A 14754-nucleotide genomic window follows, 5' to 3' on the forward strand; every position below is an offset into this window, starting at 1 on the left:
ATACTTCACAGTAGGCTTCCTGCCAGGATGAGAGACCTGTGTGTAGCCAAGCAAAACATCAGCTCCAGGAGCAACATCTCCTGTCAGGAGTGTGAGCAGAAGTCACCAATAATGTGGCTTAGATCTATATTCCCACCTATTTTCCCTCTTTCCCCTCGCTAAGCTTAGGATTCTCATAGGCTGATGTGCTGGTGTAGAACTAATGCAGCAATTTTCATTCCAAAAGGATTTATCCAAGACCCTCTTGATGTACACAGTCCCTGCTGTCCAGGGTTTCTTCCGATCCATATCTCTGTCTCGAGGAAACAACCTACAGGACACTCTGAGGTAGGTAATAAAGCACAAAAATCCAAAAAACTGAAATCCAGCTGCTAAGGGCACATGGTTTAAGATGAAGGAGAACCTGGTTTTGCTTTTTTTATGGTTGAACTAAGTGAATGCTTCAGTGCAAGCTGATTTATGTTAGGTGGGTTAGGCTTTATCCAGTTACCTCTAGGTTGTGGGAAGAAATGGGTCTGAAGGCATTTGACTGGAAAGTTTTGCATTTGTTTGGGGGATTTTTTAATTTGGTTTTTGTTTTGTTTTTTTTTTTAATTCCTAACAAATATATTTCTCCTTCTAAGAGTCCTTACTCTGTGGTTTGACTATGGCCACTGGCCTGATGTGAATGAGGCTTTGGTGGAGGGAGTCAAGGCAATCCAGATAGACACCTGGCTGCAGGTAAGGAGCACAAAAGGCTCAGAGAAATCTCAGTTCTGGAGGGAACTTGGGGCTTTGTTACAAGATACCCATGTTGATCCTTTGCTAATCACCTGTAGACCAATGGTGCAGTGCAGTTTGTAACTGATTTAACCAGCAGGTTGAACAGAGGTGTGACAAGCATCCATGGGATGTTTATCCTACTTATTCTTACTACTAGGTTATCCCTCAGCTCATTGCAAGAATTGACACCCCTCGACCCCTGGTAGGACGTCTCATTCATCAGCTCCTCACAGATATTGGGAGGTACCATCCCCAGGTAAGCTTTGCCTTACAGGAGGAATTTCTACAGGCTGATAGAGAGCAAGTGAGGATAGTGAGGGTGGGGAGAATTTCTGCTGCTGCTTCTTTCACCTCAGCAGTATTGACTGAAAAATGGAAAGCTGAGCCTTGCAGCAGGGGGAGTTCTCTCTAATAGAATTCTGAGCAGTACAAATCACCTTGTTAAATCTCACTAAGTGACTGCTAAGAGGCCACCCCACAGACATTTTCACTGAATTCCTTCCTGCAGTGTAGAAAATGCCAAAAAGCTAATGGCAGTTTTCTGTTCTTCCAGTGTGATACAGGCTCTCAGAGTCATTCTGCTCCTCAGTGGGTTAATCTTGTCAGCTTTGCACACTGGGAGATTTTAAATAGCAAATTCCTCTCACCTCTTTCCAGAAGCAAGCTTGCTTTCTCTTGTCTAGCCCCGAGGCTCTTGCTAATGCTTTGATAATCTTCAATTTGTGTAGCTCTTCTGTGTGGTTCTGAAGCCTTACTGGTTCATGTTCTTTGTAGGCTTTGATCTACCCTTTGACTGTGGCCTCTAAATCCACAACCACTGCTCGCCACAATGCTGCAAATAAGATCCTGAAGAACATGTGTGAGCACAGCAACACTCTGGTGCAGCAGGCCATGATGGTGAGTACTCCGTGCACCAGGAGGGGTGTTTATTGTGTCTCAGGGATGGATGTACCACAGGTATAATGACACAGAATGAGTACTCACTGATTATTTTGTTTAAGTACAGTTAATTTGGGTTTTCTTTCCCTTGGGAGAAGCTACAGTATTAGTATAATGTCAAGAGAATCCTTTAATTTATAAGGGCCATAACATTTAAACACTGAGTCCTTTTGTCTCCATATGGACAAGTTTAGAGAAGAAATAAATGAAGAATTATTACTCCATAAGGAGAAAATTTTGCCTAATGGAAGTTGGGAACAAAACTTACTGAGAATAGCATGGGAAGTAATTTTATTCATTTTATAAAGATTTTTTATGATTAAATGAAACATAATGCTTTCTGACCAAGCTACACAAACACACAGAAAATGTTAAAGGCAATAAATAAGGAAAGAAAAGCCTCATCAGCTTCTTGCAGTGCAGTGGGACTGTGGGAGTTCTTACAGCTCCCTCTAGCTGCCAGCAACAAGTATTTCCTACAGAGGAGAAGGTAGGTTTGCATTTTTTGAGTCCCAGCAGCTGATCTTTAGGCTTGTCATCTTTCTTCTTCCCTGTCCTAACCCAGGTGAGTGAGGAGCTGATCCGTGTAGCCATCCTGTGGCATGAGATGTGGCACGAGGGCCTGGAAGAAGCCTCACGTCTCTACTTTGGGGAAAGGAATGTGAAGGGAATGTTTGAGGTGCTGGAACCTCTCCATGCAATGATGGAACGTGGGCCTCAGACTTTAAAGGAGACATCCTTCAATCAGGTACCAGCAGATGCTTAACCTTCTGCATGCCCTCAGCAGCTCACAGGGCAGTCAGCTGCCCCAGCTGGGTTACAGGGACCTTTGTAACCTACAACAAGGAGTAAATCTCTTGGGACTCATTGCATTAGTTGCAGATTTTATTGTTTATCTTCAGATCTGTGTTGCTGCCACACTACAGGGGCCATAGCAGTACAGGCCTTGTCTGTACAGTTTGAGAGGGTCTGGAAAGCAGACAACTGCTCTGCAGTCAATTCTCCTGACTCCAGTCTGCCTTGTTCCATGGTAACCACTTGCACAGATTCTAGAGGTGACATTTTTAAGCCAGCAAAAGGAATTAATCTGAGCTTGTGAGCCTGTTGTTAAAGGGTGAATTTGTTCATTCTGTTGCCTGCTATCACAAAGTCTGTGTGTAAGCAACATTGTCTAAAAAGCTGAATACATGTCTAGAATCCAGGAATTTCTGGATCTGCCATTCCAATATGCAATATAACATTATCTTAAGCATTCTTAATGCAGTTTGAAAGCAGAGAGTGATGCTCTTTATAGGTGTTAAGTGGTCTCTACCTGTTCTACTACAGTCTTGTAGAAACCTTTTTTTTCTGCTGTTTTTCACTCCCTTCTTAGGCCTATGGCAGAGATCTAATGGAAGCTCAGGAATGGTGCAGGAAGTACATGAAATCAGGAAATGTCAAGGACCTAACTCAGGCTTGGGATCTCTATTACCACGTGTTCCGACGTATCTCCAAGCAGCTGCCTCAGGTAGGGGCAGAGTTACAGTTCTGTTGCCCTTGCTGTGCAGCAGCAGTCTCTGATCCATGTTTTCTGATTGTTCAAAACATCCAAACTCAGTATTTTGGAAATGCCTGCATACCATTTGCTGCAAAACTGCCATTTATACAGCATTTCCTGCGAGCCTCTGGCATACAGCTGCCTGACTCAACTGTTGTAGGTGCCTCAACAGCACCATCTGAAAATTCAGATGTTTCAGTGAGATTTAACTAAAATTCTAAGGGCTGTTTTTCTTTTGGCTTTGGTAGCTCACTTCTTTGGAACTACAGTATGTGTCACCAAAACTCCTAATGTGCCGGGACCTGGAACTGGCAGTGCCAGGGACATATGATCCCAACCAGCCCATCATACGTATCCAGTCCATTGCACCCTCACTCCAGGTCATCACCTCCAAGCAGAGACCCAGGAAATTAACATTAATGGGTAAGAGGCAGCAGTTTTCACTCAGCTAGTCTAGTCTTTAAACAACTGTAGCTTTTTTACTGCATATTTACCAGGTAAAATCCCTCCAAGGGAGGTATTTCCTAGCAGTCTTGTCAGTCTGGCTGCTACACTTTCCAGTTCTTGTGTGTTTGTGTGTGTGTATTTACTCTTTTTGTTCAGCAAGGGTCAACTTCTTCTGTATTAATCCTTTTGCAGGAAGCAATGGGCATGAGTTTGTGTTCCTCCTGAAAGGTCACGAGGACCTTCGCCAAGATGAGAGAGTGATGCAGCTTTTTGGCTTGGTCAACACTCTGCTTGCAAATGACCCAACTTCTCTTCGTAAAAACCTCAGGTATGTCTTGTGGGTAATCACTGAATCTGCTTGTGAATAGTTGATCAGGTAAATATAATCCTCTAGGCTACTACAGACAGCTACTAAGCTTTTCATAAAGTTCAAAGCAGCCCTGCAGTCAGCACAAGGGAGACAAAAAGCACTGGGGATAAAGATATTCTGTCCCACCAGCAAGGGGAAAGTAGTGTTCATTCTTCTCCATCAAATTGCTTTCTAAATGTTTGGAAAAAAAACAACCCCCTCAAAACAGAGATCCCAGTGAGTACCCATCAGGGTTGTTCCGTGAAACATCTGGAGCAGCCAAGTGAATTCAGCAGGCAGATGATCACAACTTCAGCAGAGCAGTGTTAATTAAGCAGAAGTGAAGGTGAATGAAAGGCTGTTCCTTAGTCTCACAGCAGCCCCCAGAAGGCTCAGATGTGTTCAAGGCAGTTGCTCACAGCCTCAGCTTCACTGAGCTGCCAGAATTTGAACTGGTCCTGCAGAGCCAGAGGACTTGAGAGGCACGTGGCTTGTCCTTGGCAATCTGAAATCCAAACCCCAGCTCCTCATGCCTCAAGCACACTCTGCAGCTTCCCAAGTAACCTGTGGCACAACCAGCTGGTTTGTGAAGAAGTAAATCCTGGAACTAAGTTAATTTAGAGCAGCAAAAAATTACAATTAAAAGAAAGAAAAAATTCCTGGGATTCAAACTCAGAGGAAATGTATCCTGATGGGAGCATTTGTTTTATTTAATTGAAGTCACATCTCATAAATAGTTATGGTCTTTGAGACAACTCCTGTTTCAAGGGACTTTGAGGTGCTGCCTTAAGAGTCTAAGAACAGGGTTTTTTGTCAAGGAGTTTTTTATTATAGTCACTAAACATCTTGGTGAATGGTGCCTAAATATATTAAATGTCTTGTGCAAATAATAGATCATCATGGGTGACATGACACATACCTCCTGAAAGAAGTCTTTCAGTAAAAGCCATGTAAGCTTTGAGAACATCTGTAGATTATCTGGTGGCATCTGTCCAAATGCATGTTTCAGGTCTGCTTGAAAAGAAGAAAAATAACTTACAGAATCAGATTTGTAGTAGTAGTTGTCCTAAGTATCTTGAAATGTAGTGCTTGACAACATGCAGTGATCTGAGCCCTATTTCTCCATTTTTTTCCTGTAGCATCCAGAGATATGCTGTTATCCCACTGTCTACAAATTCAGGGCTGATTGGCTGGGTGCCCCACTGTGACACTCTGCATGCACTGATCAGAGACTACAGAGAGAAGAAAAAGATTCTGCTCAACATTGAGCATCGCATCATGCTGAGGGTAAAGGGCAGAGCTGACAGAGTTTTTGGCACATCCTTTTAGGGCTCCAGTGCCTTAATGAAGAATAATCATGCACAGCTTGTTCTGTGACTGTTTGCTGATTGTTAGTGGTGCCAGTAATAAGTGCAATAATATCATGTAAGAGAACTAAAATGCCACCAGGAGGTAAAGTTTGCCATATGTTTTTTTTGTTTCTCCTTTCCTGTTTCAGCAGCCACCATAACTTGTTACCATCTGGGGACTAAAATGTGTTTGGGATTGTAGATGATTATCATGTGCCTTACACAAATGCCCTGCTGCTGGCATTAACAAACATTGTGTCTCAGCAACAAGGCCAAAATTGGAGAAACTGAACATTACTAAAAACAGGTGGAATCTCCTGCCAAAGAGAAAAACGTGTGCCAGCCCAGAAAACTTATTTGGATAATGATTTTTGAGACATAATTACCTTTGCAGCATTTTAATTAAATAAGGCTATGGAATCCTTTTTGGATGCTAAATCATTTGCCATCCCATCTAAAATGAATTCTTCATTGTTGGGTGATCATCTCACAGTGTTTGGGATCAATCTACAAATAATTTCAATATAAACTTGAGATGAAATGATTTGTGGCTCCTGGGTTTCTCAGTGCAACCAGGGATTATTGGAGGTGGATTCTGAGTGTTCACTTCTCAATTTCAGATGGCTCCAGATTATGACCACCTGACTCTGATGCAGAAAGTAGAAGTATTTGAACATGCTGTCAATAACACAGCTGGGGATGACCTTGCCAAGCTGCTGTGGCTGAAAAGCCCAAGCTCAGAGGTGAGTTCAGCACAAGTCATGGCTTGTGTTTGGCAAGCAGCATGATGTGGAATTGCCTCCTCTGCAGAAGGAGTGAGTGATAAATGGTGTTTATTCATCATAAACTCCAAAGGAGTGACTGCAGAACATGTATCCTCACATGTGTATCCCCTCACAAGGGGATCACAGGACTGAAGCTCCTTGTTCTGTGCACAGGGAGAGGAGAGCAAGAGCCTCAGAATGTTCCTCTTGATGGCTCAGACATCTAATTCAAGGCCTCAGGATGTTTGAACAACCTCAGGCTTATGGTGTGTCTTTAAACCAGAGCATACCACAGTTTACCTTTGTGCCAAATGCAAGCAGTTCATGTAGAAATGAAAATATAAGCTTAAACATGCAGTGAACCTGCCTGTTTTGTTCTCTTTGTCTCCACTTGTAGGTGTGGTTTGACAGGAGAACAAACTACACCCGTTCACTAGCTGTGATGTCAATGGTTGGGTATATTTTGGGCCTTGGGGACAGGTAAGTGAAACTCTGAAGGTTTTTTTTAAAATAAAAGCACAGATGGTGTAGGCCTAACATCAATTCCTTGGCTCTGTTCTTATGATAACATCTTTAATTGTGGTAATTGTTGGTTGTTAATACCAGCTGTCAGGACCTGGCTGTGCTGCTGTTTTCAGCACTGGAGGTGTTACTTGTAGGGCTGGGTGTATCTTGACTACAAATAAGAGTTTCTTCCCTTTAGAGAGGAACACACACAGAATTCTGTTAAGGACCACAAGTTCTAATCTTGTCTTTTCCTTCAGTCACAGCATGGGAGGTCTTGTGAGTCTCCTTCCAAATAGCTTCAGTACCACTACTTATTTTGCACACTTCTTTGCTTGGTGGATGCTCTCTGAAGCATCTCTACTGCTATGAATGTTCAGAACAGTTATCAAAGACATCTGAAGCCCCAAAAATACAGAAATACTCCCTAAAGACTGTAAAATGTTGGTTAAGCTATTGCCTAACGGCATGTCTGCAGTGCAGACATGTTCTGAAGGGAAGTGTGTACAATCCAAATGGGCTGGGTACATAATTAAAAAAACAAAACAAAACTAAACAACAGACAAATAAACAACAGACAAACAAACCACAAAAAAAAACCCCAAAAACAAACCCACCAAGATAAAATGAAGAAAAGTTTGATTAGGTGTTGGTGTGTGCTTTTCTGTCACCATAACTTCCAATATGTTTTAGATTTAAGGTCTGAAAGGCAGACACAGGTAAGGCCCCACATGTTCTCATAACAAATCCTGAACTGGAAGAGCTTTATGCTGAAATTATAAACCTTGGAGAACTGAATTACAAGAAAGTTGGAACAAGTCAGCACGAATTAGCAGCACTGTATTTTTCTCTACTGATTCTCTTCTGGTAGTAATCCAGTTTGCATTACTACACCTGTAGCATATTTCATTATGTTTTTCTATGCTGAGAAAACAAAAAAAGCATAAAACAAGTAGAAGAAGTCATTCTGAGTGAAAAATAACTGTTTATATTCACAAAATGTACTCAAGATCCTGGATACAGGAGATTGTTTATCTTCCAAAGTGAGAAGATCTCCAATTCCTGAGAGGTAATTACAGAAAGAATGTGATAAATGCTCTGTCAGGAAGCTGTTCTGCTCATCTCAGACAAGCAAGCTGTCAGTGGCTGTTCTTGTTCATGAAGATAAATCTCATTTCAGACTGGAGCTGCTGTGATTTAGTTTGGGTTTTTATAAGGGTCTCTCACCCTGTTTTCTCTCCTACTCCTTCATCAAAGGCACCCCTCCAACCTGATGTTAGACAGACTGAGTGGAAAGATCCTCCATATTGACTTTGGAGACTGTTTTGAGGTAAATCTTTATATTTGGACCTGATATTTTCTGTAATATTCCAAATTTTCTGGTGAAACAGGAACGAATCTCTAAGTCAGGACAAACTGACCTTAGGAGTGTGATCTTGGGCAGCCCTCTGGCTCTCTTTTGGGCTTCATTTTACCTGCAGGCAAGATGAAAATAAGAGGTGCTTTATCTCAGATGCATGTCTTGAGGCACCACTGCACAAGCAGAAAAGCCCTGATGTCACTGTATGGAAAATCCTTGAAGCAATTTGAGCTGCTGCTGCCCAGTGAGTGTTACTTGGGGGCACATGGGGGAGTTTTCCCAGTTACCAAGTGAATTATCTGGCTTCTGCCAAACATTTGTGAAAACTGGGGAACCTGAAGGTGAGACTTGATTCCCTATCTGGGTTGCAGTCTTCAAGGTCTACAAAAACCCCACAATACTTACTCACTCTTAAGTAATAAGTTATCTAATAATTCACTAATTGTCCATCTGTCCATCATCATGTGTTTAGGTTGCAATGACAAGAGAAAAATTCCCTGAGAAGATTCCATTTAGGTTAACAAGGATGCTGACCAATGCCATGGAGGTAAGCAGTGGGGTTTAGTGTGCAGGGGGTTGTTCCTAGGGCCACAACAACCCCATGCAGCTCTACAGACTGGGGACAGAGTGGTTGGAGAGCAGCCAGGCAGAAAGGGACCTGGGAGTCTGGATTGCCAGGAAGCTGAAGAGGAGCCAGCAGTGTGCCCAGGTGGCCAAGAAGGCCAATGGCATCCTGGGCTGGCTCAGGAACAGCGTGGCCAGCAGGTCCAGGGAAGGGATTCTGCCCCTGTGCTCAGCCCTGGGGAGGCCACAGCTTGAGTCCTGTGTCCAGTTCTGGGCCCCTCAGCTCAGGAAGGAGATTGAGGTGCTGGAGCAGGTCCAGAGAAGAGCAAGGAGGCTGGGAAGGGATCCAGCACAAGTCCTGTGAGGAAGGGCTGAGGGAGCTGGGGGTGTTGAGGCTGGAGAAGAGGAGGCTCAGGGGAGACCTCATCACTCTCTACAACTCCCTGAAAGGAGGTTGGAGCCAGGGGGGGGTTGGGCTCTTTTCCCAGGCAACTCTCAGCAAGACAAGAGGCCATGGTCTTAAATTGTGCTGGGGGAAGTTCAGATTGGACATTAGAAAGAATTTTTTCACGGAAAGGGTGATCAGACATTGGAACGGGCTGCCTGGGGAGGTGGTGGACTCTTCGTCCCTGGAGACATTTAAAAAGCGACTCAATATGGCACTCAGTGCCATGGTCTGGTGACTGTGGCAGTAGCTGTTCAAGGGTTGGACTCGATGATCTCTGAGGTCCCTTCCAACCCAGCCTATTCTATGATTCTATGAAAATGGGACTCAGTTCTCAGTTCTGGTATTTTCTGGTGTGGCACAGGACACTGTTAGGGTTAGGGTTGGAGCTGAGTGAAGCAGTGGGGTTGATTGACTTCTTCCTTTCCTGCAGGTGACTGGCCTTGATGGGAACTACAGAATCACCTGTCACACAGTGATGGAAGTGCTGCGTGAGCATAAGGACAGTGTCATGGCTGTGCTTGAGGCCTTTGTGTATGACCCATTGTTGAACTGGAGGCTGATGGACAGTAAGTGGTGCTGAGAAAGCAGGGACAGCAAGAGAGTGATCAGCCTGAGTTCATACAACCAACCCAGGAGCTTGAAATCCAGAGTCTGTTTCATAGAATCATAGAATCCTAGGGGTTGGAAGGGACCTTGAAAGATCATCTAGTCCAACCCCCCCTGCCAGAGCAGGGCCCCCTAGAGTACATCCCCTAGGAACGTGTCCAGGTGGGTTTTGAATGTCTCCAGTGAAGGAGACTCCACAACCCCCCTGGGCAGCCTGTTCCAGGGCTCTGTCACCCTTACAGTAAAAAAATTTTTTCTGATATTCAACTTGAACCTCCTATGCTCCAATTTACACCCATTACCCCTTGTCCTGTCACTGGTCACCACTGAGAAAAGCCTAACTCCATCTCCCTGACACTCACCCCTTACATATTTGAAAACATTGATGAGGTCACCCCTCAGTCTCCTTTTCTCCAAACTAAAGAGCCCCAGCTCCCTCAGCCTTTCCTCATAAGGGAGATGTTCCACTCCCTTAATCATCTCAGTAGCTCTGTGCTGGACTCTTTCAAGCACTTCCCTGTCCTTCTTGAACTGAGGGGCCCAGAACTGGACACAATACTCCAGGTGTGGCCTCACCAATGCAGAATAGAGGGGGAGGAGAACCTCTCTCGACCTACTGTTTGAAGACAGTCTGATCAAAGGGTTGGTTTGCACGTGCTGCTTCTGTGTGCAGAGGGTTTTAGGGATTGTTGTGTGAAGTTAGCAGAGTGGGTAAAGCACTTTTGCCCTTAAACAGACACAGAACTGAGCTACAAGCAAAATTATTTGGACTGGGTTTGTATTAATTGTCATCAGGAGATTGAAAGCTATTTTAAGGTGGCACAAATCTGGAGAAGGAGAAAGGCAGTCAAATCTGTCTCCTTTGTAGACAAATCTGCTGTGAAACACTGAAACCCCAGTTCCTACTTTCCAACTTCTTGCTTTTTTTTTTTTTTTGCAGCAAACACAAAGGGCAATAAACGCTCCCGAACACGAACAGACTCCTACTCAGCCAGCCAGTCAGTGGGTGAGTAGAAAGGATCCTGTGTGTCAGAAATGTCTGAAGCAACTCATTTTCTAGGAGAGCAGAAGACTGGGTGAATATTTTCAGTCCTTGTCTCAAAATTCAGACAGATGAACAGCTTCCTATCACTAGCTGTAGGACTGGCAGTTCAGGACTTGGGCTCAGAAAGCAGATGATCCATTACAGTTACATTAATGCCCCTCTAGGGCACCCCTGAACTGAGGTGGTGCAAGGTATAATTGGTATTTGATCATTATTCACTTGGCTACCAAATATTAGTGTGAGAAGCCTGGCACATCATCATCTGATTGGATGTTGAGAGCTTCATGTTGGATCTTAGCAGCTGTTTGCTTGTGGAATGCAGAGTAGGAACAGAGGGGGAACTTTACAAATAAACATACTTATTTGATTGCAATTTTAGGTTAATTGAACATAATTTCAAAATATCCTTCAGTTACACTTTTATATAAAACCTTCCTGCAAGTTGTATCAGGCTTTTCAGTGTGTTAGCAGGGGAAAAATAATGTTTTCTCCTGTGATATGCTTCCTTTTTAGTGATGTTTGGTACACTTAGTCACACTGGAATATGTTTTTCAAATCAGGTGATCAACAGCTTTGTTGCTATTTCCAGAAGAATATTGTTTTTCTGCATTTCAGCTTCACATTTGTGCTTTTATACTTTTTCAACAGAAATGTTGGACAGTGTGGAACTGGGTGAGACAGCCCATAAGAAAACTGGGACCACAGTGCCTGAATCCATCCATTCCTTCAGTAAGTTTCCCTGTCATCTCTGTGCTGATGCAGAAATTGTTCTTAGGTCAGAAAATTTCCTTATGGTCTGGATACAATGCCATGAGCTGGGACAGACACAGTTCCTTGCCATAATAAATGAGGAATATAATTTGGGTTTGTTCTCAATTCCAGAAGGGTGACAGAAAATGTACCAGTGTCTGCTTTGCTCTCAACGTGGTATTTGGGGTGGTTGGGGAGATGTGACAGGAGTAGAAATGCTTTTATTGTTCAGCTCAAGTCCCAATTTTCTTTCTTTCTTCTGTCTCCCAGTAGGAGATGGTTTAGTGAAGCCAGAAGCTCTAAATAAGAAGGCAATTCAGATCATCAACAGGGTCCGAGATAAGCTGACTGGTGAGCACTGGGGCCTGGTCCTGTAAGAGAAAATCTGATGGGAGGGCTCAGCACTGCTTTTTCTGTTTGGAGCTTGGGGTAATCCTGGAATTTAACATAATCTGGTCCAGTGGATGAGGCTGCTTCCCCATTTTCATCTAACACTGCTGCACTTGGACACAAAGGAACTGATTTGAGAAGTGCAGAGGTGCTTGTAATAAACAGACTTTTTATTTTGTATATCTTAATTTGTTAGTGCAGGTTGGATTTCTCCTGTCCTGGCTTTCTAGCATTGAGTTGCAAAGTTTTCTGGTCTTAAAGTTTGAGAAGCAACCCCACATTTGCCTGACAGGGTCCTTAAGGGAGTTGGAGCAGGATTCCAGCTACTGGGAAGTTCTTTATTGTTGATTTCTCTGTTATTTGGAGAATAAAAGAGGAAAGAAACCACTATAAAAGGAGAAATGAAGTTCTGGGCTCTGTGTGCCTTCATGTTGGGGAAAATTTGCACATTTTATATACTGTAAGGGGAGAGGAGTTAAAAATCCTGTCAATCCTTATCTTGCCACCCAGAAGCAAGTTGTGTTACATGAGTTGTGGCTTCCATTTATGGGGTTTTTTTTTTCATTGTTTAATCCCAAAGGTCGAGACTTCTCTCATGATGAAACTCTTGATGTACCCACACAAGTAGAATTGCTCATCAAGCAAGCTACTTCTCATGAGAACCTGTGCCAGTGCTACATTGGATGGTGAGTTTGTCCTTCACCTGACCTTGCAAAACCCTTCCCTGAATGATCTGAGCAGAGAAAAGCTCAGGAAAATGTCACTTGTGTGGTCAGTGTTATGTCAGGAACCTTACCACATGCAGGATGTGCTCTGGTAAATCTACAAACCTCTGTCCCATAGGCAGGAAGAAACTGGCTGGATTTTAGAACATTTAAACTGCAATTAGCAGTTTTAAGTGTATAAAATTAACATTTTAAGTGCATGAAATAGCATCAGTGGCAGCCACTGATGTCACTTACAGTGAAAAACCACATTTTCCCAACTAAACAGCTGATTTTCTGTCATCTTGAGGTAGCAAACTTTGCACTCTGCTTAAGAAAATGGGTGTTTTTTTCATCTTTAAACACTGGTTAGCTGGAAGGAAGCATGAGGGCTGCCCTGTCAGCTTTCCCTGTGCTGAAGTGGTGTGGAATCTGAGTCCTTCTCAGTGTTCCTCTGTGGAGCTACAGCCAAGTCAGCACCACTACAATTCCTTTGTTTTCCTCAGGTGTCCTTTCTGGTAACAGAAGAATCCAAAGCATCCACAGCCTTTTATTCTGGAGGCTTTTGCACTCCCAACTTGCTCCTTCTACAACCACAAACTGACCATTGGACTGGAAACACAGCCTTTTTGTCAAACATTTGGAAATGTAAATGAAAAGAGTTACTGTAAATTAAAAGTTGGTGTCAGGCAATGTGTGACTGCTGGGGGGGGACAACAGGAGCTGGCTGGAACACAACACCTGAGCTGGGTTTCCAGGACAGGGAAGATTTGATTGTACCACAGCTGTCTGTGGTTCTGCTTGGTCCTGGTGATCCACTGGGAATAACCAGAGAGGGGTTTGGATTTCCTTTGCCATGTAACTGAGTCCTTTGCAGGGGAATTACTGCCCTGGTGGTGTGGCTGCACTGAGCTCCTTGCAGGAGGTGAGCTGGGGAACTGGAAAGCAAGCTAAAAGAGTCAGAATTTTACTGTTGTTTCATGCTGTTTGCTTATTTTCAAGCTTGACTCACACAGCAGAGGTGGAATCTCTTTATCTGCTTTTTACACTGCTGAAGGAGCCCAAGAACTGAGCTGAGCAAGGGGCCAGGTGCTGCCTCTGTGGGGATTGATCCGTGGAAAATGTGGGGTGCAAATGGAATCCCCCTGGGAGCTCCCCACAGATTCTGGATCAAAAAAAGAGTTTTGGGAAGTAGCCAGGGCAAGGTAGTTCTTGGCACAGGGCAGGGTGGTCAGAACTTGAAGCAGAAAGCAGTGGGTGTTGTTTAAACACGTGGGGGGAAGATAAAGTTATGATTTATTAATTAAATGTATTAAAAACAATGCACAAAATACAACAGAGTAGCCATGTTTAGATGCCATGTTGTATTGGGATATTTTTGTGCCAATAAATTGCACCAAAACGTTACCACTTGGGCTGTGTTGTTTATTCCCAAGTACTTCTTAGGAAGAGACAGGGAAGCAGGTGAAAATTGCTTTTATTTTTTCTGCAGGAAGTTTCCTTTTCCCAGGGCTTTGACTTTTCTTGTTCTGCATCAGTTCAGGTGCTTCCATGTCTTTCCTTTTGCTAAGCAGCTGGAGGCAAAATCCCCAGGCTGAGTGACAAAACCTGACCCCGTGCCCCCAAAATTTTAGTTTCTAGCAGCTGGGATGTCACCCTGACCCCAAAATTTTAGTTTCCAGCTGCTGGGATGTCACCTTGACCCAAAAATTTTAGTTTCCAGCAACTGGGATGTCACCCTGACCCCATGACCCCAAAATTCTCATTTCCAGCAGCTGGGATGTCACCCTGACCCCAAAATTTTAGTTTCCAGCTGCTGGGATGTCACCCTGACCCCAAAACTTTGGTTTCCAAGAGCTGGGATGTCACCCTGACCCCAATATTTTAGTTTCCAGCCTCTGGTATGTCACCCTGACCCCATGACCCCAATATTTTAGTTTCCAGCTGCTGGGATGTCACCCTGACCCCAATATTTTAGTTTCCAGCCTGTGGTATGTCACCCTGACCCCATGACCCCAAAATTTTAGTTTCCAGCAGCTGAGATATCACCCTGACCCCAAAATTCTCATTTGCAGCCTCTGGGGTGTCACCATGACCCCCAAATTTTGGGGCTTCGGGCAGCCATGCCCTGGCCCCTTCCCAGGTGCTGGTGCGGCCCTCTGGGCAGTGCAGGGCTGGGGACAAGGGGGGGTTTGGAGGGTGGGAGGGAGGGGGTGTCCCCTGCCAAACCCTCAGG

The 14754-nt window shown here is 44.0% G+C and overlaps 1 protein-coding gene across 3 annotated transcripts in view; it reads left to right on the forward strand.

The window, feature by feature from the left end:
- Positions 1-13925, forward strand: part of MTOR (mechanistic target of rapamycin kinase) — a 58895-nt gene extending 44970 nt beyond the window's left edge. For 2 of the 3 annotated variants that reach the window (XM_071767357.1, XM_071767360.1), the window contains 19 exons: positions 227-327; positions 624-720; positions 920-1018; positions 1537-1659; positions 2267-2449; positions 3074-3208; positions 3487-3661; positions 3878-4013; positions 5174-5321; positions 6004-6126; positions 6545-6627; positions 7909-7981; positions 8484-8558; positions 9454-9589; positions 10570-10635; positions 11323-11403; positions 11695-11775; positions 12395-12500; positions 13025-13925. In XM_071767357.1, the coding sequence (XP_071623458.1) occupies positions 227-327; positions 624-720; positions 920-1018; positions 1537-1659; positions 2267-2449; positions 3074-3208; positions 3487-3661; positions 3878-4013; positions 5174-5321; positions 6004-6126; positions 6545-6627; positions 7909-7981; positions 8484-8558; positions 9454-9589; positions 10570-10635; positions 11323-11403; positions 11695-11775; positions 12395-12500; positions 13025-13040 (2037 nt within the window). In that variant the 3' untranslated portion in view covers positions 13041-13925. The remainder of the gene's footprint in view (positions 1-226; positions 328-623; positions 721-919; positions 1019-1536; positions 1660-2266; positions 2450-3073; positions 3209-3486; positions 3662-3877; positions 4014-5173; positions 5322-6003; positions 6127-6544; positions 6628-7908; positions 7982-8483; positions 8559-9453; positions 9590-10569; positions 10636-11322; positions 11404-11694; positions 11776-12394; positions 12501-13024) is intronic. The other variant, XM_071767359.1, reaches the window with a different exon arrangement.
- The last annotated feature ends 829 nt before the right edge of the window (positions 13926-14754 follow it).

This window comes from Heliangelus exortis, chromosome 23 (genome assembly GCF_036169615.1).
Source record: "Heliangelus exortis chromosome 23, bHelExo1.hap1, whole genome shotgun sequence".
NCBI classification, from domain to species: domain Eukaryota; kingdom Metazoa; phylum Chordata; class Aves; order Apodiformes; family Trochilidae; genus Heliangelus; species Heliangelus exortis.